Source organism: Podarcis bocagei (assembly GCF_964188305.1).
Source record: "Podarcis bocagei genome assembly, chromosome: 10".
Lineage (NCBI taxonomy): Eukaryota > Metazoa > Chordata > Lepidosauria > Squamata > Lacertidae > Podarcis > Podarcis bocagei.
Genome location: NC_138135.1, coordinates 34,264,635 through 34,288,527, shown reverse-complemented (window position 1 = coordinate 34,288,527; position 23,893 = coordinate 34,264,635). Strand labels below are relative to the sequence as shown.

The 23,893-nt window shown below is 41.2% G+C and overlaps 1 protein-coding gene across 2 annotated transcripts in view; it reads right to left on the bottom strand.

Annotated features, from left to right (window-relative positions):
* The window catches only part of EP300 (EP300 lysine acetyltransferase), a 77,644-nt gene that overhangs the window by 40,993 nt on the left and 12,758 nt on the right, over positions 1–23,893 (bottom strand). For both annotated transcript variants that reach the window (XM_081209457.1, XM_081209458.1), the window contains exons 2-3: positions 18,376–19,034; positions 3,412–3,588 (exon numbers count right to left, since the gene is read on the bottom strand). In XM_081209457.1, coding sequence (XP_081065583.1) covers positions 3,412–3,588; positions 18,376–19,034 — 836 coding nt within the window. The remainder of the gene's footprint in view (positions 1–3,411; positions 3,589–18,375; positions 19,035–23,893) is intronic.

Sequence of the window (23,893 nt, the reverse complement as noted above, 5' to 3'; positions counted from 1 at the left end):
ACCATCCATGGGAGAAATTCAGTTTTCATGTCAGCTTCACCCAAATACAGTAGTAAAGGGATTTCTTCACTTTCGGCCTGTTTTCAAGTATACTGGAGCTTCACAGCTTGAAACTAACTGGGCACCATAGGCAAAGGCTAACTCCAGTTTGAACAAAAGTTACACTTATAACTGAAATGAGCTTTCCTCTGCATTACTGATCCACATGAACCATGCTTCATCCTTCCCAAACTGACTACAACATAATACTACAATTGAATTACCCTTTAGCAATGCTGTAAATTCCAGAACTTTGACTCTTCACATGTATAGGTATTATGGCGATTCACAGTAAAACCCCACTGTCATGAATGGAACTTCCCTATACAGGTGGTAGGATTGTGGCACTCACAGATAGCTTCACTCTCTTCAATTTAATTGGTGTACCCAATACCAATTGGATTTCAATCACAACTAATAAACTTACTCTCTATTACAGTAATAAAGAGTAATACAACATACCTAATTAGCATGATCTATATCCATACAGTGAAGCTTTTAAAGTGCTCTTTGCCAATGCTATATGGATTATGGTGTACAAGTTTACACTGGCCCAATTTGTACATAACATTACACTATAGTTTATTTTAAACTATGAGAAGTGTGCTCCTGCCCACTCTATAGTCCCTATGGCCTTTTAAACTGTGAATGGGTGTGGGTTATTGTTTTTGCTTGTTACTATGTTATGTATTTTTGTATTGTAAACCATGCTGTGATCCTCGGATAAAGGGTAGTATATAAACTTAATAAATAATAGTAACAATAATTTGTTCCTCCCCTACTCCTGCATGTGCCTACCCCTCTCTCATTGAGGTAACTGACCAGTTCTATGAAGAGCAGTGTTAGAAACAGAGATATTAAAGCTATTCGTCATATGGCCCTTAAACCTAGGTTACAGGCACACTAATGGAATGTTGAAGCACTTTAAAAAAAAACAAAAAAAACCATGATTACAAAGCCGAAAATGAATTTTGTATACTGTCAGCTCCAGCTAAAATCTGACTCATGCCATAGCATGGCAGCAAAAAACCAACAATGCTGCTGTCAGTGGCGGAGATGTCAGGTGCCATCCTGGCACCCAGGCATCTTCATTTAGTTGCAAGTGTCTGATAGCCAGGTGCAAAATGAGCATGGTGCCTGGCTAATTTCGAACGCTGTAAGAGAGGCAAAAATGTTTACCCATTCAAGGGAGTCTAAGTAGAATTCACCTCACATTTGAATTCATTAGGTTAGTCAATTCTCATTATGTGCCAGTGTCAGGAAGCCTCTGCAGAGGGAGGCCGATGTTTCTGCCCTCGCTCTAATTCATTGACATGACTGTTACAGCAGTAGACGACTATACTGCCTATACTCATTAAAACATACTTTAAAATAAACTCTAGTTTAATGTATTGTGTGAACTAGTTCACTATTGGAATCTATTAGATCTGAGAGCCAAACCAACTGTTGCTTATTGGCATGCTGATATGATGAGCAGCGCAACATGCTGCCCATGTGATTCCCAATTGGTTTGGATATGGTTTAAAAGTTAATGTGAACAGTTCATAATGGAAGCAAGCAAAGAGGAGCACTGTAAGATGTTTTGACTTCTCCTAATCTTCTTTGTTCCCAGTATTTTTTTGGCAAAAGTTCATTACAGTTCTATTAAGATCTATACAATGTTATATCACTTTTAAAATGCCAATATCTATGGATGTACAATTTGACCATAAGGTGCATAAGACATTCTTTTTAGTCAGCAATCAGAATTAGCTTGAAATAAGTGAAGAGCTACACACCTGTGCTGCTCAGAGTAGATGAAGATGATGAACGAAGATTTTTAAAAATCCACTTTTTACAGAGCAACACTTGGCTACAAAGATTACTGGCAACAGCTAGCCATTCAGAAACAGCAGTCTAAGAATGTTTGGGGGTCTGACTTACACTCTTGGCTTTCCACTATTTAAGAGCATGGTTCCATGCACGCACTGAAGCCACACATACAATGCAACGTGAGATAAGTAATACTGCATGCATACCTGCAATTCTATCCCCCACAAGGGTGGTAGAGAAATTAAGACAGGCTATACACAACCCAGGAATCAGCTCTACACAGCCTCTTCAGTGCTCCCCTCCCCAGCTCCAGCCTGCTTTTCAGTGTGACACCTTCATCGCCCACCGCCCAGCCCCCCCCCCTACTTCCCAGAGAATGGAGCACTGAAAGCTAAAAAAGGCCAATATAGGCCACCAGAGAGAGAGGTGGTAGCTCTGCATGGCCTTTGCAGACCTCACAATCCAAGTAACACAGTTTGCCCATCTTCACCACAGCAAGGAGAAAGGGACATTGGAAGCTTCAAGGAAGTGTCACACTCTCCATGTTCTGACCAGCCTGGCTCCTCCAACATCTTACCCAGCTACATTCTGCCTCCTCCTCCACCTCTGTATTGTCCAGTAAGAAGAGTATGTTCCTTGATACCCCTGCCTCCAACCTCTCCACCATTCCCAAAACCTGCTGTTAAAAATACCAATAAGGCACACGTCATCTGGAAGGGAATAGGGATGCTAAGAACCTTATGAGCATGTACAGGCACCTTCCCACTCACACGACCACTGACAAATGCATCATTTTTGGTGCCAAAGGGGGGCAGAATAGGACAGAAAGGACTTGTGTGTGTCCCACTGACATGCACAGTTATTGGGAATGGAAACTCTATGTACACAGAGATTCTCTTGTACTGCTGTGTCACTAGCTCAGCACGGGGGGAGGCAGGATTAACAAGAATCAAGTTAAGTGTGTGCACATTACACTGTCTGCTCATTGGGAGCTCAGGTGTATCTGTGGTGCAATGCTCCACTGAATGTGTTGGCTCAATGGCTGCAAAGCATAGATTGGCAAATGAATGAACTGATGCAATCACTCCTCATCAAATACATCTTACATCCTGCTATGACAATGCACCTATGTAAACTCACATAAAGTCAGTTTCCAACAAAAAATAATTTTATGTCATCCATTTCTTCCTATATCCCATTTCTCCTTGAACCTTCCACCCATATTATCAACAAGCACATGAACACAGTTTCAGAATACATCACAGACTGTTATTTCTATATGTTCTCCAATATATGGATGAAAATAGTACCGTCTGCCCCCTAAAAGGCTAGAATTCAGATGATGAAAGGGTAGGTATGAGAATTATGCAAAAGACAAGGAGATATGGTTCAAGTAGAAATGCCATTCAAAAGAAATGCCATTCAACTAAAATGCTTTTTTCCTCTAGGTTGAATACCCTTATTTCTCATGATTTGACACAATATGGAACCCTTTAAGACAAAATACTGGTATATCTTGAACTAGCTCTACAATAATTTGAAATAGAAGTTACTACCTACCATATTAGGCATTACTGGACCAGGCACTGGCTTCTTGTCCATTGGAAACTGGGGTAAACTGTTAGGTAATACAGGCTTATTTTGCATCTGGGGACCAAGTCCACTGGCTCCAATTGGTTGTCCAGGATTCTGGCTGTATGGTGGTACATAAGGACCGGGGTTGTTCATCATTCCCATCTAGAAATTAAAGAATGACAATGAAGGAATATTTTCATTTTTTTCTGTTCATTTCATGGTATACACTATGGTTAACTACTGTTTGGTTCAAGGAATGGACTATCAACAAACTGTAAAGTATTAACAAATTCTGATCTACATATACTCTCTTAATACTATCCATCTCTTTCCAAACCCCAATTCAATATTGGTTGTACTGACAATTAATAAAATTTTGCTATCATTCAATACTTTCCATTTTCCCTTCATTTTAAATCAAGCATTTCATATATATATTCCTCCAGATATTGAATTATATTGACTGAGCACCTCAAAAGTTAATTTATCCTTGAATGCTTATGATCCAAAGGCACACCTTCAATTTTACAATCTGAATATTGAGCCTGATTCTGATCATAGGTCATGAAGAAATTGAAGATTTGAAAGAATGTCTCAATGGTTTGGCAGATTAAAGATTTTATATCAAAGAAACACCCAAGCCATTAATTGTTTAACAAAGAATTATATATCAGTTGATCTAAGAAAACCTCTAAGCAAATTACAAAAATATAAAATACAATTATTGATAGTTCCTAAATGTCAAATTTTTACAAGTGCAGAATGAGTATTATGAATCACCTGTAACAGTGTCAGTGCTCCAGACTGAAGCTGTCAAATGGGCGCGCGCACAAACACACACACACACACACAGCAGAACACGTGAGTATATATGGAAAACACAGCTGAATCTGGCAGCTGCCTAAATTGATGTTTTCTACATTTATTGACTTTTTCACTATTAGCGGTTGAATAGTAATCCAACAGTTCTCCTGACATGTGTGCATACTACACCCTAGAATCACCTAACCTAACATGCTAGTGGAAGCCAGCAATTGTCTCCCACTAGTACAATGGGGCTTCTCCTGCTCCACCAAATCTACTCTGGCGAGTCAAGAGAATCCCTAGAACATTGCAGGAGAAGGGACAGTTCAACCTGACAAGCAGAAATGCATGCACTGACAGAACAATCATTACATCATGAAGCTGAATTCCTCCATATGGTGGTGGTGGTGGTGGTGGTATTATTATTATTATTATTATTATTATTATTATTATTATTATTATTATTATTATTATTTACAATGTTGGACTGGTCTAAATCATGACAATCTTTAAACAGTTATCAAAAAAATGCATGAGTTTTCAGTTGAAATTGAAGCAACAAGGCTCTGCCCTTCTCCCCGGCTCCAAGCTGGTGGACCCCTGCCCATTATAAACAAAATACACAATCTCTGTGCCTCTTTCAGAAGTGTGGTCTACCAGAGCAGGTAATTTTCAATGATTGGTTCTTTATACAGGAAGATTTTCTATGTCTCAGATCTTATCTACTTGTCCAAGTAAGTTCATTTAATACTATTTTGCTAGTAAAGTTCCTAGATAGCAGGAAATCTCTACTGGAAATTATAAGAAAGCTCTGCTGGCCACAGTCCATTTTACACAAAGATTTTAGTTGCAGAGAAAACAAGCACATTGTTTTTAAAAGAGGAAATCTGTGGTTTAGACAAAGTAGCAGGTACGAACATAATTAAGAAACCAGCAGTTAAATAAACCTAGATGGCTACAGTGGAAGAGTCCATTCTATGCACTACTGTAACATACTGGAAATTCCCTTCCAAAACTTTCTGATATCATTATCTTTTACATTATCTAATACTCATCAACACAGACAACTCAGTGCCCTGTTCTCCAGTAGAGACAGCTGATGCCACCCCCTAAAAAGCTCACACTGCTAGTAAGTTGAGGTGGATATAAAACAGATATAACTCTGTAGTATAGTAGTAGTAATTAGGGCTGGGAGATACCTGAAGGAGCATCTCCACCCCCATCGTTCAGCCTGGACACTGAGATCCAGCACCAAGGGCCTTCTGGCGGTTCCCTCACTGCGAGAAGCAAAGTTACGGGGAACCAGACAGAGGGCCTTCTCGGTAGTGGTGCCCGCCCTGTGGAACGCCCTCCCATCAGATGTCAAGGAAATAAGCAGCTGTCCTATTTTTAAAAGACATCTAAAGGCAGCCCTGTTTAGGGAAGTTTTTAATATTTAATGCTGTATTGTTTTTAACACTCGATCGGGAGCTGCCCAGAGTGGCTGGGGAAACTCAGCCAGATGGGCAGGTAATAAATTTGTTGTTGTTGTTGTTGTTGTCGTCATCATCATCATCACCCGCTTTTCAACATAGTGGTGTATCGCCAGCCAAACATCGAAGTTTGGCGATATACCACAATGTTGAAAAAACAAGATGAACTGGCCTCTGCCAGCAAGACACCAGTTGAAACTGCCCCAGCTCTCACAGCCCCGGTGCTCTCTCGTGTGAGCAGCAATAGCACTGGAGCTGCTTTGTGCCACTCAGCTGGGGGGAGGGAACGCCCGTGAGTGGGCAGAGCATCAGGGCTCCTTTAACTGCTCGCTATGGGGAGCAGTAACCACACTATGCTCAGCTGAGCAGTTTCACAGCACCGCCAGCCTGCGGGAGCTAGCGCAGGACTGGGGGCTCCTTTGACTGCTCGACTGATGCAAGGGCAGCTGCACACTCCTCAGTCGGGCAGTTTAAAGATGCACTTCACATATACAGCTTGTTTCTCCCTCTCTGTCATATGAGAACAAAGTGGGATGGCTGTTTCACTCAGCGAAATACCGCTGAGTGAAGGAGACATCGCGGCCTGTTCCTCATACCGGTCTTGGGCGATATATCACCCAGGCCTAGTAGTAATGGGGAATCTGTGTTCCTTAGCCTCAAACATAGAGAAGCATGGAAAAATAACTGAACACACAAGTTTGGTTACATCAGTGGAGAATGGAGCCTCTCTACTATCCTTCTACTGGGGAACAGAAGACAATTGCAAGTTGTTCGGCTCTTGCTAAGTCATCCCATGTGCTCTGTCATCCTTGTGTCTTCAGTTTGTGTACCTCAAAACATGCCACATAGGCAACCCTGAAAATGAAGACTACATAGGTTTAGATCTACCTTGACAGCATAGATCATGAAGTTATACATAAACTGGCAGGCACAATATGTTGTTCCTCTGGTAGTTGCTGTAGCCAACTTCAGAGTGACTGGTTAGAGTTTATTATTGCTTTTTAAAGAATGTTTAAAGTTTTCATTTGCTAGAGCATAGGAGGTGGGAAGGTGCTCAGTATGCTGTGCACAGGAATCAAGTGGACTGCTGGCATAGAGATGAAACATTTCAACGCACCACTGCCAGCCCACTGAATTTTCATACTGGATTCTAGAGGTCAAGCTCCCTAATACCTGTCCATCCTAGAAAGCAAGAGAGCTGGCGGCACAGAAAAGAAGCACTTCATTCCTCTGCCACCAGCCTGCAGTACCTCTATGCTACACAAGTAGGAAAAGGAAGAACAGGGAGGCGTGGAGTGACTCATGCCTCTGCCACTAGTACATTTGCTTTGTTTGCTGGATTTGCAGAACGAGTCTTTATTTTCAAGACATAAAGTACAGTGGTACCTTGGTTTACAACCATAATCCATTCTGGAGGTCCGGTTGTGAACCAAAACAGTTTGTAACCCAAGGTGCGCTTTCGCAAATGGGGACTCCCCCCAAAAATGGGCTAGAATCCCAAAAAAGGGGCACACAGTTCCGGGTTTGATGTGTTTGTAATCCAAAACGGTTGTAATCCAAAGCAGTTGCAAACCAAGGTACCACTGTATAGGAACACAAAAGGCTTGGTGCCTACTGTGTTTCTAGCCTGTAGAATTCTTCACTCTGCTTTTTACCCAGAGCAGGGGCTGGCAAATATTCTATCCATCTTCCATCAGCCCCTCTTTTGAGTACTATTTTTGGCTGGCTGTTAACTTTGTGGCCAATTTATACTATTATTGTCATTAATTTTTAAGTAGCCTTCTGCACAATCATCTCAAAGTTATCCACAAGATAATAAAAATGAATAGTGAAAAGACGGTTAAAAACACAAAACACAGCAGACACATTTAAAACAAAACTCAAATAATATAAAGTAGATACAGCAAAGACCCATTTATCCAGTTGAGAAAGCTTGTGCACTATTGTTATAATCCTATTATTTTTTAATATCTGATTGGTCTGGGAATAACCTCTAGCATTCTCTTCCATTCATGATTTCATGTGAAAACTCACTATGGACTATCAGCAGTCCCTAGATTCACAAGTAAAACTCAAGAGATAAATGCTATGACCACCAAGGTCCCTTGCAACTCTTACGATTCCAAAATATCAACAGATTTTAAGTTTAATGTTTGTAAAGTGTACCCATTTGGATTCATAACTAAACTATCTTCATGAGCCATTCTTCCAAGCCTCTAACTTACTAAATTATCAATGTCATTGCACCAGCATAGCCGACTACTATTAAGTGTAATATGGCTGAGATGTGAAGAGTAGATCTGTTCAATGCACTGGCTCTCTTACAGGGTACTATAAGCAGGCCGATTGTTAAATCCCAGTTAAGGCCATATTATGTTGCGAACCACTCTGTGATCTTTGGTTGAAGAAAACTGTATCAATTTAATAAACAACAACAACAATTAAAATAAACTTGTGGTATTTATTCTTCAGTCATTGCTCAGGGAACTGACAATATTCACATTCACCGATTAAACATAACAATGAGTAGCAGAAGCTCCTATATTTGGGAGGGGGTGGTTCTCCACACACACGTTCTTGGCAGCAAACTGATCCTCTAAATACTCAAATTTGGAAAATTCTCTATAGATGCTAACAGAGCAGATGGCACTGGAAACTTCTGTTTCAAGAATGCAATTTACTCCACCTCCCCTGTTAAATTCAGTCTGCAGCACGTGCATTTTAAAAGCCCAAACTGACCACACTCCCACTGTAAACCAGTGTTAGAAACTCAGAACTTTGTGAACTTAAGGAGGAATAGCCACTTTATCCAGGGACATTTCACACATACATATAGGCCTATTCTTACCTCTTTTTCTTAATGGTGACACAGACCATTCATAATGTAAGTGGGGTAGGTGAAGAGAAGCTACAACAATTACCGTATTTTTTGCACCATAACACTCACTTTTTTCCTCCTAGAAAGTAAGGGGAAATGTCTGTGCGTGTTATGGAGGGAATGCCTACAGGTAGCATGCCTACGGATTTTCCTCCTCTAAAAACTACGTGCGTGTTATGGTCGGGTGCGTGTTATAGAGCGAAAAATACGGTAACTATAACATTGTTCACTGCTCCTGCTCAGGCTGCACAGATAAAGCATGTTGGTTCCTGAAATTCATTCTGATTTTGTAGATAAAATAAAACTTATAGAATTCTACAGGATGTCTTATTAGTGTGTGAAAACAATCAAAATCCAAGGATCCTGAGGCATGCACCTCCAGATGGTGGAAATGTCAGGCGCCATCCTCACACTTAGGCTTCTTTACTTGGTCACAAGTGGCTGATAGCCAGGTGCAAAATGTGCCTGGCTAATTTCAAACACTGTTGCAAGCTACTCTAGCATGTTTGCTCTAAGAAAAGACATGTGAACCATCATCAAGAAAAAATAAAGGAGAAGATAAGATGGACTTTCCCCAGACATATAAGATTACAGCATTTGAATTAAATTCAGTATTTACCAAGAGTTAAGGAGGTTTATTATTGCAAAGCCAAACCTTTCAGTTCATTTTAATATGTGGCATATTGAATCCTTAAGTGGCCAAAACACTTGTTAGACAATGCCAACATGTAAATCAATGGATCAAAATGTGTCCTTTCTTGGAGTTCATTTATGTATCAAATACAGTCAGACCTCGGGTTAAATATGCTTCAGGTTGAGCGTTTTCAGGTTATGCTCTGCGGCGACCTGGAAGTAACGGAACGAGTTACTTCCGGGTTTCGCCACTCGCGCATGTGCTCAAAATGCTGTCACGCGCATTGTGGAAGTGGTGAAACGTGACCCACGCACACGCGTGTTACATTCTACTCAGGATGCGAACAGGGCTCTGGAATGGATCCCGTTCGCATCCAGAGGTACCACTGTATATCATGTCCTTTTTTTACTGAAGCCCCAGAAACTATGCTATTCAATTATGACTTTGTCAGTTCTTGCATACATATAAGTTTTGAACCATATCCTTTATACCACACAAGGATTGGGAACCAGAGAACCTCTATGTGGGCTTCCAACTCCTACCAACTCTGATCACTGGCCACGCTGGCTGGGCCTGAAGGGAATCGGAGTTCAACAACATCTGAAACGAAACACATTCTACATCCTTGGTGTTGCTAATATGGTGCACAACAACATAGGAAAATGCCTTAGACCAAGTCAAACCATTGCTGCTGCTAGGTCTTTATCATCTACAGTCTGACTGGCAGCAGCTCTCCAACATTTCAGACAGTAGCCTTTTCCAGCCCTACCTAGAAATGCCAGGGGTTGTGTACAAGATGTCCCAGGTTCAAACTGTGCACACTTCCTATTGTGAACCTAATCAGATATTAATCCCAATTTCATCCTGACATTTCCCTTTCACATGTGGTTGTATATTTATGTTATTAGGGGATGTCTTGTACAATTGTTCTTTGAAATTATTCAAAAATAAATAAAAGTACAAACAAAAATTTGTCACCAAGTTACATCCCAACTTCATCTAGTTCTACCTGCAAGATCTTGTACTACAGTTGTTGCTTAATTCCACTTGGACTGCATATTGTTCAGATATCAAGGTCTGGTTATTCTACACCCATCAATGATATTTACTGTAGCTCATGTATACCCATGATATGCCAAGTAACTACTAATCCATAATTCTTAACTGCTGTTCAAGAAAACGTGACTCACCTTTTCACACACATAATAAAATTAAATTACAGCTCAAATGCAAGAGTTCTAGAGTATATTCAACGACACCAGAAGATTGTAGAATCATTGTACTGTGCTCAATTAGAGCCAGAACAGGCCAATTTATATGAATGGATGGAAACACACCTCTTTTAAAAAACAAAACACTGAACACCTGAACAGAAGTAAAACAAAAATAAATCCAGAGTATTCCAAACTACTGTCAGTTATATCTAACTAAGTCACTTCAACGTAAATGAACATAGTTCATTCTCTCTCTCTCATGTACAGCTGTTTGGGCTTGATAAAATTAGCATATGTTAACAATTTTCAGTGCTTCCTCCCCCCCCCAATTAAATTTAAGCAAAGTGCATAACACTAAATTGTCTTAAAATAGTTGCAAGTAATAAAAATTTTTTTAGTAAAGCTTTGAATATGATTTACTAACATTTATACCACATCTATAGTACACAGTGCTATATGGTATAGAGTTTTGAGACAGCTATATATAGTATAGACTAAGTCCAACAATTATCATAATCAGATTTGTAAAGCTGATTTAAACTGGGCATTGGGGAAAATTAGATCCATTTTAGAAAATGGAAATTCACACCACTGCTTTCCACCTACTGTATTTAGAATTCAGGATAAGGGCTTTTATAAAAGCACAAGTATCAAACCTTTGTACAACAAAGTGTTAGTTGACAAATATGTTTCCTGCAGATAAAGCACCTATATATTATAACCCCATGAAAGTAGAAGAAAATGCTCGTCCTGATATGCACAACAGCCATGCCATTTTGCTTTGCCATACAAAAGAAGCCAAGTATTTCATTTGAAGATGAAGCTCAGCTATACGTAGGCTACAAAATACTTTCACACTTTTCATTTTTAGACCCCTCAAAAACCTCCTGTTCCCAGTTTACTTTTCTAGACTCCGTTGTGGGGTATCAACAACAGCTGGTTGGAGAGCAACACAGATCAAGCATGCTTGTTGTCAGCTTGTACCAACTCCACCTCAAAAAGTGAAACTTGGGCTCTCTGCCAACAGCCAAACCAGTTGAATACACTCTTGAGTCTCAGCCTCCATTTCAGATTTCCCTCTAATAGACTCTTCAGCTAGCTTAAGAACATACATTACAAATGGGGGTGTCCAAGCCAAAAAGAGTGTCTTTTCTGCTAAAACTGACAGAAGCAGAGCAAAACCATATCTACAATTCACGTTAAACAATCTTCTTTGCTTCTCCAATTACCACTCAAGTAAATTTCAGGATTTGAAGACAGTATACTCCAATTGCTCATTAAACTGAATCTTCACATGTTAAGTATTATTATATTATTAAAGTTCTCAGACTATTAAAGAAATCTTAGTAGAGTTTATCAATCTTGTGAGGTACAGCCAACAGACTAAGCCTGCAATGATATGTACATTTATCAGTAGTCCTACTTTGTTCAATGGATTTGCTTGAGTAAGAACGCACAATACTAAAAAATGCATTTTGAGTAAAAGTGCATTAAAATTTAGCTCTGTAAACGTTTGCATAGAATGAAACTGTTTAAGGGAAAGACATTCAGTGTTCAGATTATTCGTGCCTATGTTACAGGCGGCACCATCCTAGAAGAACATTTGCCTTTCTGAAGAAAAAAGCTATGCCCCCAAATTATGCTTGACACCTGCAGTTTTTCTTAAGAACTTTTGGTAATAAAGAAATAGTTTTCTAAAAATCTGTTTACATAAGCCAACTAATCTTTAGGAACTGAAATTCTCATTATAGAATTATGAAGCTTCTTCAGCTGATGAAAGGTTGTAGCACTGCATTTTGTGGGCTTAAAGTCACAAAGCTAGATCTGGTAGCAGGGTCACTGTCTTTCTAACTGCTATTTGGCTATCTGAAAATGCCTGCAGTTAAGTTTCTCCTGCAAGTTCCAAAGATCTCAGAAGCCCACTCTGCAGTAACTCGGAGCAGTGTGTGGCTGTCCCCACTCTGTGGAATAGAATTCCTGTCAAGATACAACAGGCACCCTCTCTACCTGTACTTTCCTGAAATAAGTGACATGTTTGTACCAACAGGTTTTCCCAGCAGCATTAACTGATCTATGTCATAACTGTCTACATTGCTTGATTTTGTTTTTGTTTCAAATGAATCTGCTATTTTTGTGTTATACAGTGGTGCCCCGCAAGACGAATGCCTCGCAAGACGAAAACCCCGCTAGACGAAAGGGTTTTCCGTTTTTCGATGCGCTTCACAAGACGAATTTCCCTATGGGCTTGCTTCGCAAGACGAAAACGTCTTGCGAGTCTTGTGATTTTTTTCGCTCCCCCCCCCTTTTTCTAAGCCGCTAATAGCCTTTTAGCCTTTAATAGCCGCTAATCGGGTTGATTCGCAAGACGAAAAAACCGCTAGACGAAGAGACTCGTGGAACGGATTATTTTCGTCTTGCGAGGCACCACTGTAACTTGTTCTAATTATACATCACCTTGAGATGGTTTTTAAGAAGGTGATCAATAAATTAATGAGGATTATATTTGCACCTTTAAGTTTAGCCAGTTTAAATCTAGTTATTTGACCAGCCCTTCTATGAAATATGGCACTAAGGTCTGCAGAAGGTAGTGGGATCAGTGAAAGGTATTGTGATGGGATGGTGAGCTGCTTGTGCGTAAAATCGTAGTCCCTCAGAGTTTGTGCAACTCCACAAACCTCTGTCTGTGACAGAGCTCCTCAGACATGTCTGCTCTAGTCGCTTGCAGATTCCGACAGTGGTTGTTTTCGGAAGCGCCTCCAGCATAAAAGCTCCTTAACGGAAATACGTCTTCGGGACTCGCGGCATGACAGCTTCCGGCGAGGAATGGGTCTCCCTATGGGAGCTTCAGACACTTCCCCACTGTTCTCGCTGGACGTGTCCCTGAGCCCTCCCTCTTGCTCGCTTTCCCTGCTAGTTCCTGCTTTAGCTGCTGAGTCTCTCTCAGCCTCCGTGAGACTTTCCTCCAGAGACCCGCCTCTCCCCCTGCTGGTCCCTGCTTCAGCTGCTGAATCCCTCCCAGCCTCCGTGAGCCCTTTCCCCACCTGTTCCTCCGACGGCAGTTCCCTGACAGGTATGTTCCCTATCTTGAGAGCAGAAACACTTTTCAATACAGCAAGGCTACTATTGGATACAACCATATGAAATCAAATTCTAAACTGCCACCTATAACTGTGTTGATCAAATACATATTTGCATCCATTTGAAAGACAGTGTTGTTGCTTTGCAACTTTGTTGTTAATCTATATTGATTTTTTATTGGCTTTAAGCATCTTTAGGTAAACATACCAGTTTTGCTCTCTGATTCAAAACCTTTCCCAAACCAGGGTTAGGGTTAAACAACTGCCACCAAGAAAGAGCCAGTAAGAATTTCTGCTGGCTCAGACCTTGAGGGCCTGATATAATCAGGTAATAAATAAAAATGTTTGCAACTTAGAATTCTAGGTGCTTTGGGAACCAAAACATACAAGCCCCACAGATTGAGAAAAGGAAACTGCATCACTCCAGAGCCACTATTCATGTGTTTCATGTCCATGCAAAGCACAAGAGTTCTCAACAATGTGGAGCAGAAAACTTTTCAGAGCTTTATTTTTCCATGAAAATTTTTCTGTTTTATAAGTTCACTAGCAAAAATTAAAAGATGCCAAATGCAAATATTAAGCAAGCTTGATAGTTTCAAATATTTTAGTTTTGTTTTTTAAATACAAGAAAATATGGCAAACTAGATCACTCTCGGAATTTTTTCCAGGAAATCCATGTTGAAAGACGTGTTACAGTTTTTATCTTGGAAGCCACAGAATACACGTTATTTTTAAGGGCAATACATAAATAGCAACCCTTCCCCAAAGTATCAATATTTAATGGGAGTTATCATAGTGGAGATCAGAAGGTGGCACAATGTATCTTTACTTCAGTAGCTCTTAGAGATAGAGCACAACCTGTTCCCAGCCTGAGTCATATAACAGGAGGTGAACTGACCAGTAAACCCTGAGAAAAAATCCATACCCGCTACTTTGTGGGACATGTTCAGGTGAAGAAAAGGCTAAGGAGTAAACCCTACACAATCCAAAATGGAGTCCCTAAGACGGTTGGATGGTGCCCTGTATACCTCCTTCCAGCAACTCCTGCAACCAAACTTTCCTTTCCTTTGGACCACATCAGTGAAGCCGAGAAGGTTGTTGGATGCCACTTCCTTTGAGCTGCAGCTCCCAAGCATGCATGCTCCCCTGTCCAGGTGAGGACGTGGGGTGAAAGATGCTTGCTAGGGAGAGGCCATGGCCAGCAAATTGTAGGGCCTTGTCACTGTCATATTTGTTCTTTACTCCGCATGTTAAACCTGTTTCTGAGATAGTGCTTCCACAACTTCTATCAAGATGTCACCGAAATCAGCAATGACTGCAAGACTTCCCTTTTCCAAGCATCACTGTCCACCTCATTCACATATACAGTATTTTTCGCCCTATAGGACGCACTTTTTCCCCTCCAAAAATGAAGGGGAAATGTGTGTGCATCCTATGGGGCGAATGCAGGCTTTCGCTGAAGCCTGGAGAGCGAGAGGGGTCTTGCTCTCCAGGCTTCAGGAGAGCCCCGTTGCCAGCCCCGCAAACTCGGGGGACAGCGGGAGAGGCACAGCGCGCCTTTCCCACTGTCCCCCGACTTGGCTAGAAGGCTGGCGGGGGGGAGAAGCCTGCTCCTCCCCGTCGCCAGCCCCGCAAACTCGGGGGACAGCGGGAGAGGCGCAGCGTGCCTTTCCCGCTGTCCCCCGACTTGGCTAGAAGGCTGGCGGGGGGAGAAGCCTGCTCCTCCCCGTCGCCAGCCCCGCAAACTCGGGGGACAGCGGGAGAAGGCTGGCGGAGGGCTTTCCCCTCCTCCAGCCCCGCAAGCTCCCAGAGCGATGCCAAAGCTGCCAACGCCCGAGCTTCCCCAGCCCCGCGCCTGGGGGGGGGGAATAAATTTTTCCCTTTATTCCCCCCCCCCAAAAAAAATCTAGGTGCGTCCTATGGGCCGGTGCGTCCTATAGGGCGAAAAATACGGTACCTTGCTAAAACCATTTCCCATGTAAACCAAAACATTCACTAGTAGACAAAATTGAAGTGATTCTACTTCCCCAACTTCCAAATGTGAACATGTACCTACAGTAGTCACTGGCAGTGAAGCATTCTGCAGTGGGTGTGTCCAACTCATTCAATATATTTTAAAAAAGCTGCCATCTCAAGCACAGAAATAGTGATGGAAGTACAGTAATGTAGCAGTCCTGTCACAAAAACATTCCTCAATAGCAACAAGCTCTCTCATGTCAAGCAAAAAATGTTTTTGCTTCAAGAATTCAACTACAAAAAATGTTGATTAATTCCCTGCATCTGGGGCCAGGATTCCTCTACTCTTCAATTTAGATTCCAGTAAGTTCTCAGACTGAATCAAACACTTGCATTCTCTTTCAGGGTTAGGACACTGTTCAAGTGACCAGCCAAATATACAAGAAATCAAACATGTTGATAAAACATGGATCATTAAGTATTTTTGTAGGGGGGTGTTACATTTACAATGACAAATTTATTTTATATTATAAGACGGTGTTGTTTCAAGTTATGCTAAGCAGTGATGCTACATATTTTTCTGAAATTCCAGATTTCATCTCACTATAAAATCTGGCACTACTTTTGATAATTTAAAATTCATATTTTGTCACTTGAATATGTGTGTAGCCAACTGCACCTACAATAGTAGTTACATTTCATTGCTAAAGCCCAGCCTCTCATGCCTTCCCACTGCCTGAGTTAAAAAAAACAAAGAACACCATACTGCACTATTTTTTTGGTCACACACTTCCATTTCCTCGCTACTGACAGTGTGACATTCTCCCCATAAAAAAACAAGCTTTCCAAAAATAAAATGTTATTCTTATCTTGTCACTGCACCTATATACATCCAAACTTTAAAATCTTTGTTTTACTTTGTTACTTTAGAGCTAGTTATTACCTACAAGACTTATGTCTGAACTATCAACTGAGATTCTGCAGACCTTAGGAACCAAAGATCAGAATTTGCTATATCCCCTTTACAAGCTTCACTCTTTGACAAGCTAAACAGCTCACAAAGATGGAACTGTAAGGCAAGCAGGTTGACTGATCAAGCAAGCTCATCAGCCAAGCAACTTGCAAACCCAGTCTGCATCTAAGTAGTAAACCTGCCAGTGAGGGCCACACTATGGAGACTGAACACATTGTTATGTTTAGTCATTAGAGCAAATGAGTTTTCAAAAGACAGGTTAAAGGGTATTATATGCAAAGACTGCATAGATCCATTCTACTAAAGAAATCCTCACCAACGTGTGCCCTTCATATGTTTCTGACTACATCTATCACCAGGCATGAGGACCCTCTGGTTTGTGGGCCTACTTAGACCTAGCACTGTTCCCAATTTGGCTTGTGAGGCTACTTTCCCAAAACCACACCCACCTACCCCACAAGTGATGTCATGTGGTATCAAGTATGGAGCAGATTGTGCAATGGCAGTCATGATCTACTGGGAGCCTTAAAGTATACTCCCAATTGTTCATTGGCAAGGGAGACTTGCTATCACTGCTGATCAGCTGGTTTTGGCAGTGACAGCAGCCCTGCTGGGATCAGCTGAACCATGGAGTTCCTCATACAGTACTCCATAATGCACTAAATCCCTGCTCAAAGTAGAGCATGAAGTTGGCCTGTATCAGCAGCTTGATGGTAACTTCCAAGTCAGGCTTGAATGAACTAGAATTTCCTTTGTAGCACTACCAAGTAAAAATGTGTCAACTGCCATCACAGTGACACAGAGTAATTTCCAGGTGGGCTGAGGCTCACCTACCTGTCAAAATGGCCCACCATCGGCAGGAGAAACCAGGGTACAGCCCACCAGCTAGATATAGTTCCTCACCCATTTTACATAAAGCACCCAAGTCCTCTATTTGCTGCTCTGTACAATCATGTGTTAACTCTCACTGGCTACCACTCAATGAGAGCAACCTGGCAGTTTGCTACATATTTCCCACAGGACAAGCACCTACTCGGCAAGTACCTATTGAGGACTCATTTTAGATGCTTAATCTAAACACTGTACTAAAATAAGTAAGAGAAAAGCTGTTTCCTATCCTTTCCCCTGAAGTAGTAAACAACTACATGCAGAGGTTACATCAAAGCTACATGATTAGTAATGAAATGTACAGCATTTTTCTGCTCCACCACTTACAAAGCACTAGGTTATTCATTCTAATTAGTGAAGATACTGTTCTTGGTGCCTTATTACACTCACAGTACTGTTTCCCCCAAGTACTGAGATATGTGAAGTCCTGCTGGAGCAAACCTACAGGTCTACCATCTAATTTGTAAAAGTGACTACAAAATATCTACAACCACCATGCAAACTCTCCTTCATTGTTTGGCACCAGCATCTGTACTCAGAAATGCTGCACCTGGAGGTTGAAGTTATCAATCATGGGTAACAGTTGTGATAAACCTACCCACTACTTAACAAATCAAGGAAAATATTGCATGCACATATATTCCCACCCCACCCACAGTTATAGCAATGTTTTACTGAAGAATAGCAATATTAGCCTTCCCAGTAGTTTTAATACTAGGGAAAAAATCATCTTCAGTATCAACACCACCTGTAGGATTATTCTGCAATTGAAGAACTAATACACCAATCATAGGTACTATTGAAAGCTATAAACTCAATACATCATTTTGAATGGCAATACTGTAACTGGACACAAAGACTATGAGGTTTTTTCAGAAATACAACTTTTCATATAATGCTACATGCCTCCTTATCATGTATTAATATGCTTAAATATTCCCAAGTATCATTCATAATTGCAGTGAACAAGCCTGTTTTCTGGAAATGCTCAGGTATTTTGAAATATTATACTTCAAAAACTTTATTTGTGACACAAGAAAAACTTTGTTTTACCTTGCCCATTGCTCCAGGCTGTGGACCCCTCAAGCCTGTCTGTCCTCCCATCTGCGGAGAACCTTGCTGCAATGTCTCAGCCAACAAGTTACCAGCATTACCCATTCCTGGGTTCGAGTATGACATGTTGGAACGTCCTCTTCCTGCTCCAATCGAACCATTCAAAACTTGCCCCTGCATCATGCCTTGTCCATTTCCTGAAGCCAACATACCAGGATTCATGCCAGCATTTATTCCTGCATTCATTCCCATTCCAGGCTGATTTACCGGATTGTTCACTGCTGGCATCATTCCTGCAGTGGGTTGAGTAGACGGACCTTGATTTGGCCCACTTGCACCCATCCCCAAATTTGGAGATGTCAATGCTGCCTGTGCCATGGGGCTTTTGACCATACTGTTTAAGATTCCCATTCCTGGATTGTTCTGCTGGGGCTGGCTGGCCATGCCCTGACCTGGCCCACCAACTCCCATATTAAGGTTTGGTGAGCTACCAGCACGTAACAGTTCAGACAACTGTTTGTGTTTTGAAGCAGCATCTTGTGCCATACCAAGACTAGTCTGCAGCTGATTAATGTCACCACCATTGGTAAGTCCCAATTCTGTGGAGCTGATCAGTTCATCTGGTAAGTCATGTTCCAGATCAAACAGGGATCCAAAATCTAGGGAAAGGAAAAAACAAAAGAAATGGTTTAGAACACTGAGAATATATTTCATATAAAAGTTAGCTCTTTTCAATGCTGGCACAATATCACTTTTCTTATCTAATTAACTATGCAGCAAGCCAAGAAGCATAAACAGGTTTGTTTTTTTAAAGTATTTCACATTTTCCCAACTATATAAAAGCCTCACACAATTGGCTACCCTTCTTCTCACTTCATTAAGACTAAAATGGGGAAAAGATTTTGGAGAACAGAGGAACAATTCTGGGAACACATTTGTAATAAACTGCCATTTGGATCAATCTCAATTAGAACTTGAGAAAATGCTTTAAAGATAGCACATCACTAGTAGATGTGCCCAGCCAGATTATAGAGAATTATTCAAAACACACCCGACCTTTGCTAGCAGGAATGCAATTTATCTGTTTCTAGTACACACGTGTGGTTTTGCCCCAAAATTATTCCCTTTCGGGAAAAGGTTTTTCAAACAATCAAATGATGGGACAGTAGCTACAGCCCTACAATAATTTTTCTCCTCGGATTAAGAACATAACCAATAAAAACCTGATTCTCCATTTATTAACTGCAGCTAGATTAGTGACTGCAAAAAAATTGGAAAACTTTAAATGCCAATCTTTTTGAAGCCTGGATTTCACAGGTATTGTGCTTCCGGTCAGATTAACCATTTCACAAAAGGAATATTGACTGGGGGGTGGGGGAGGAAAACTCACACCTTCTATATGACAAGTTATCCTTTTATTGACTTTGTTAAGACAATCGACTCATGGAACCTTATGAAGAAACACTTTCATTTGATCGCCTTTCTTGGGACATCTAAAACTACAACCATCAGCCTCTATTTTTCTTTCTTTTCTGCATAACTACTAAGCTCTGCATTCCTTGTTTAGTTACTTGAAATTAAAAATCATTTTTAAAAATTCACATTTTTCCTCCACAACCCTACAGAATATGTCAGGCTGAGCAATAGTAACTGACCGAAGGTGAACAATGCTTAGCAAATGGCTTAAACCAAGGGCTCTCCTGTGCAAATCAAATAAAATATCAACTATACCACATTCCTTCATATTTATATATTCAAGGCTTAATTTCTTTTACTCCTGCAATATTCTAACTCATGTTAAAAGCTTTCATTGTAAAAATAATGTCACATAGTGTTTGTAAACTATTGGTTGTGGTGAAAGAACTGGATCTGGCTGGAAGGCCAGATTCCTACCTCCCCTATTCTGCAACCCCTCAGCAGGTTTGCATTGACAGATGGGCAGTGCTGACCATCTATCAATCATCTGACATCACATGGCTCCTTTTCCTTTTTGCCCATGCAGTTTGAAATCAAGCCACTGCAGGCAAGGCACAACATTTCTCAAGCACCAATGATCAGTTGATTGTTGGCACTTGTAAAGCACTGTGCCTTCTTGGCTAATCCCAGTGGGGCTCACTGTCAGTGCACATCACCTGATCAACACTGTCAGCATGTCCCACTTGCAAATAAACAATTGGAAGCCCACTTTAAGCTTCCAATAGCTCATTTGGAGCACATCCTTGCCTACCCTATCCATGACATCACACAGTACTTCAGGTGTCAGGCAGCTGGCTATGGCAGCCAGCCTTGCAGGTCAAACGCTAGGTCTAATAATGTACACAAGCCAGAGGTTTCACACCCATGCCATATGCCAAGAGTTCAAAGCACTCCAGATATGAATTTGGTAAATCTTACAAATAGCCTTGCAAAGTAGGTCTGTAGTTACACCATACTGAAGATGGGGGCAAGAAAACAGTAGCTAATGAAGACACCTAGCAAGCTCACAGCCGAAGTGAAATGAACCAGGAACTTACTGTGGAACACCAGTTTTCTTCATGTGCCACTATAAAGAATACTTCCTTCTTGGTTTTCGTTCAGCAACTGAATTGCCTAGACTAAAGGTCTTAAACACACTATCGTTCACACAAGTATATTGAGTTTGCATCAGCTCAATCTACTTAAACCTAAAACAGCTTTAAGCACAGAAATACAGGCAGGAAACCTTGGTTCTATTCCTGGCCCCCCCATACATGTCAGCAGAGCACATATAAGCACACACTGCTTCTGTTCTGCCTTCTTCTGGGTACTAAAGGACCCATGTGTTGGTGTTCACATGTCATTTGGACACGCCTAAAATGGTCACCAGGACGCGGGTGGCGCTGTGGGTTAAACCACTGTGCCACTTGGGCTTACCAATCGAAACCCCGTGACGGGGTGAGCATCCGTTGTGCGGTCCCAGCTCCTGCCAGCCTAGCAATTCGAAAGCATGCAGTACAAGTAGATAAATAGGTACTGCTCCGGTGGGAAGGTAAACGGCATTTCCGTGCGCTACTCTGGTTTCGCCAGAAGCGGCTTAGTCATGCTGGCCACATGACCGGGAAAAACTGTCTGCGGACAAACGCCGGCTCCCTTGGCCTGTAAAGCGAGATGAGCGCCACAACCCCAGAATCGTTCGCGACTGGACTTAATTGTCAGGAGTCCCTTTACCTTTACCTAAAATGGTTACCACCTGTAAGTACACATGTATCTTTCGATTAAAAAAAAATAAATTCCAAGTATTTTTTCATGATGAAGGGTGGGTGGGTGTGCCCACACACATACATACCTTCCATCATGAAAAAATACTTGGATTTTATTTTTAATCAAAAGATCAAAAGCCTTTTAAACATCAGTGGGGGTTTTTTTTGGGGGGGGGGACTAGGTTTTACATGCTACAAGCCTCAACTGCCAAATGTTAGGCTTCGTGCATCTATTTATGCAAAACCATTTTGGACACACAACAAAGGAAATGAATGATAGTGCCTACAACTAAGCAATTACAGCATCTTTTTGACTATGGACTTTCAGTTTCAAAACCTGTTTCACCCAACTCAAGCTAGAAAGTAGCCCTAGACACCCACTAAAAATGCGCCTGCAAGAACCTGCTCCACCTTTGGAGCATCTTCATACAAAATGAAATTCAAATGTTCAACATACTGTACTCTTCAGCAATTTTATATCTCAATAAAGTATGTACTATAAAAGATATTCCATATTTCTGTGAGAGAATGACCTGGTTCACACATATTAGTTCATGGTTTAGTATTATGTGTGAACTTGACCCAGTTCCTCAAATAAAATAAGCCATGGTTGGCCACCTGACATTAACTATGTTTTAGAGCAAGGATGAGAAATCTCTGGCCCATGAGCCGATTAGGCCCAGTGTGTCCAGATTCTACGCCATTTCCTCCTAACCATGTCTATCTGCCCCACAACTGAAATCATATGCTATGTCCAGTATAAGGAAAGTATGTGGCTCCAATTGTTCCTTTGCAAATGGGGCTCACTGACAGCCCCAAGAGATCTGCAGAACTACTTGGATTCAAACCACACCTGATGTCTCCAGAGGAGAAATGTCCATGTGTAGATGCAGTATGAATGCAAACTTTGCCAGCAAATGGGACTTCAAAAGGGTTTGCTGTAACTGGTCCCACTTACCTGTCAAAACTGGCACGTGAGAAGTGGGAGAATTGAGGAGCCAACCTGCCAGCCACATCCAGTTCTGCATCTCTAGTTTAGAGATGTGAACCAGGACAATTTTTTGACTATGGTTAAAGTGTGGTTGGTTGTTCCACATAAAGGTACAGAGACAGTAGTAAGAGTATAAATGATGTCACTGCTAGATCTCCCTGGTAACATGGTCCTTTCCCCCCAAACAATTCTTCCACCTCCAGATTTTTTAAAGCAACTTGTGTTATGGCAACTATTAATAAAATTGCATTCCTTAACATAAATTTGTCTGCTCTGACCCACCATGACTTCACAGAAGAGTTGTGGAGTGGAGATAAAAATTTAAACAGTGTTTATTTCTCATTACGACTAGCTTTCCGCACTTCACTCATTGTCTACTGTTTACAAAGCTTAAAAGCCTGTTACTAACATTCTAAAGTCATGCCTGCACGAGTGAGTGTGGGGCTTTTAAAATTATTTTAAAAGAAAACTACCATAGAAAACTACCCTTGGGTAGTTTTGTTTTGATTATGCATTTTGTGGTGTTATATTCTGTTTTTATCCTGTGAACCGCCCTGAGACCTGTGGGTATAGGGCAGTATACAAATTTAACAAATAATAGATAAATTTATCTTAAGATTCTGTCCACGAGCAGCCATTTTATGGATACTCTTCCCCTCCCCCAGTTAATTTTCTTTCTTCTCTGCTTCTATGGTTTCCTATCTAAATTACTATACACGTCTACTCAGAAGTAAACTCCAGTAAGTTTAGTGGGGCTTACAGCTTGGATACATTCTAGGCATATCAAAAAGTCCCAATTTTAAACAGGAAAAAGGGAGGAGGGACACTTCAGGCTACATTGGAAAGGATGAGGTAGGTGAAGTAATGCCAGCAGCAGCAACTGAATGATTTCCCTTTGGACCAAAACCCACCAACACACATACAAAGTCCTATTCTTCCTTCCAGAGGACAAGTGTCCAGTTCATGGAATCTTGCCTGTGAAAGAAAATTAGTCCCTCTTCTCTAACTCCAGTCCAAGAGTGTTTGCAAAAATGTTAAACTTTGTCTTTTCACTCAAATACATTTCATTCCTTGAGGAAGGAGGGCAGGATTTGTCCTAACCAAGGTAGGAGCAACGGAATTATGTGACAGAGCAACACTATGGGTGACTGGTGAGTAGGGAATAAAGCAAAGCAGTGGAAGGAAAAGGTTAATCAACTACACTGCCAAGGATTTTAATAGAGTAAGATTTCCACTCCAGCCAGCCAATGGAAGGAAGCATGGTGTCACAGCTGGGCAATGCCAGTAGACATTTTCTCAGGATATCAGG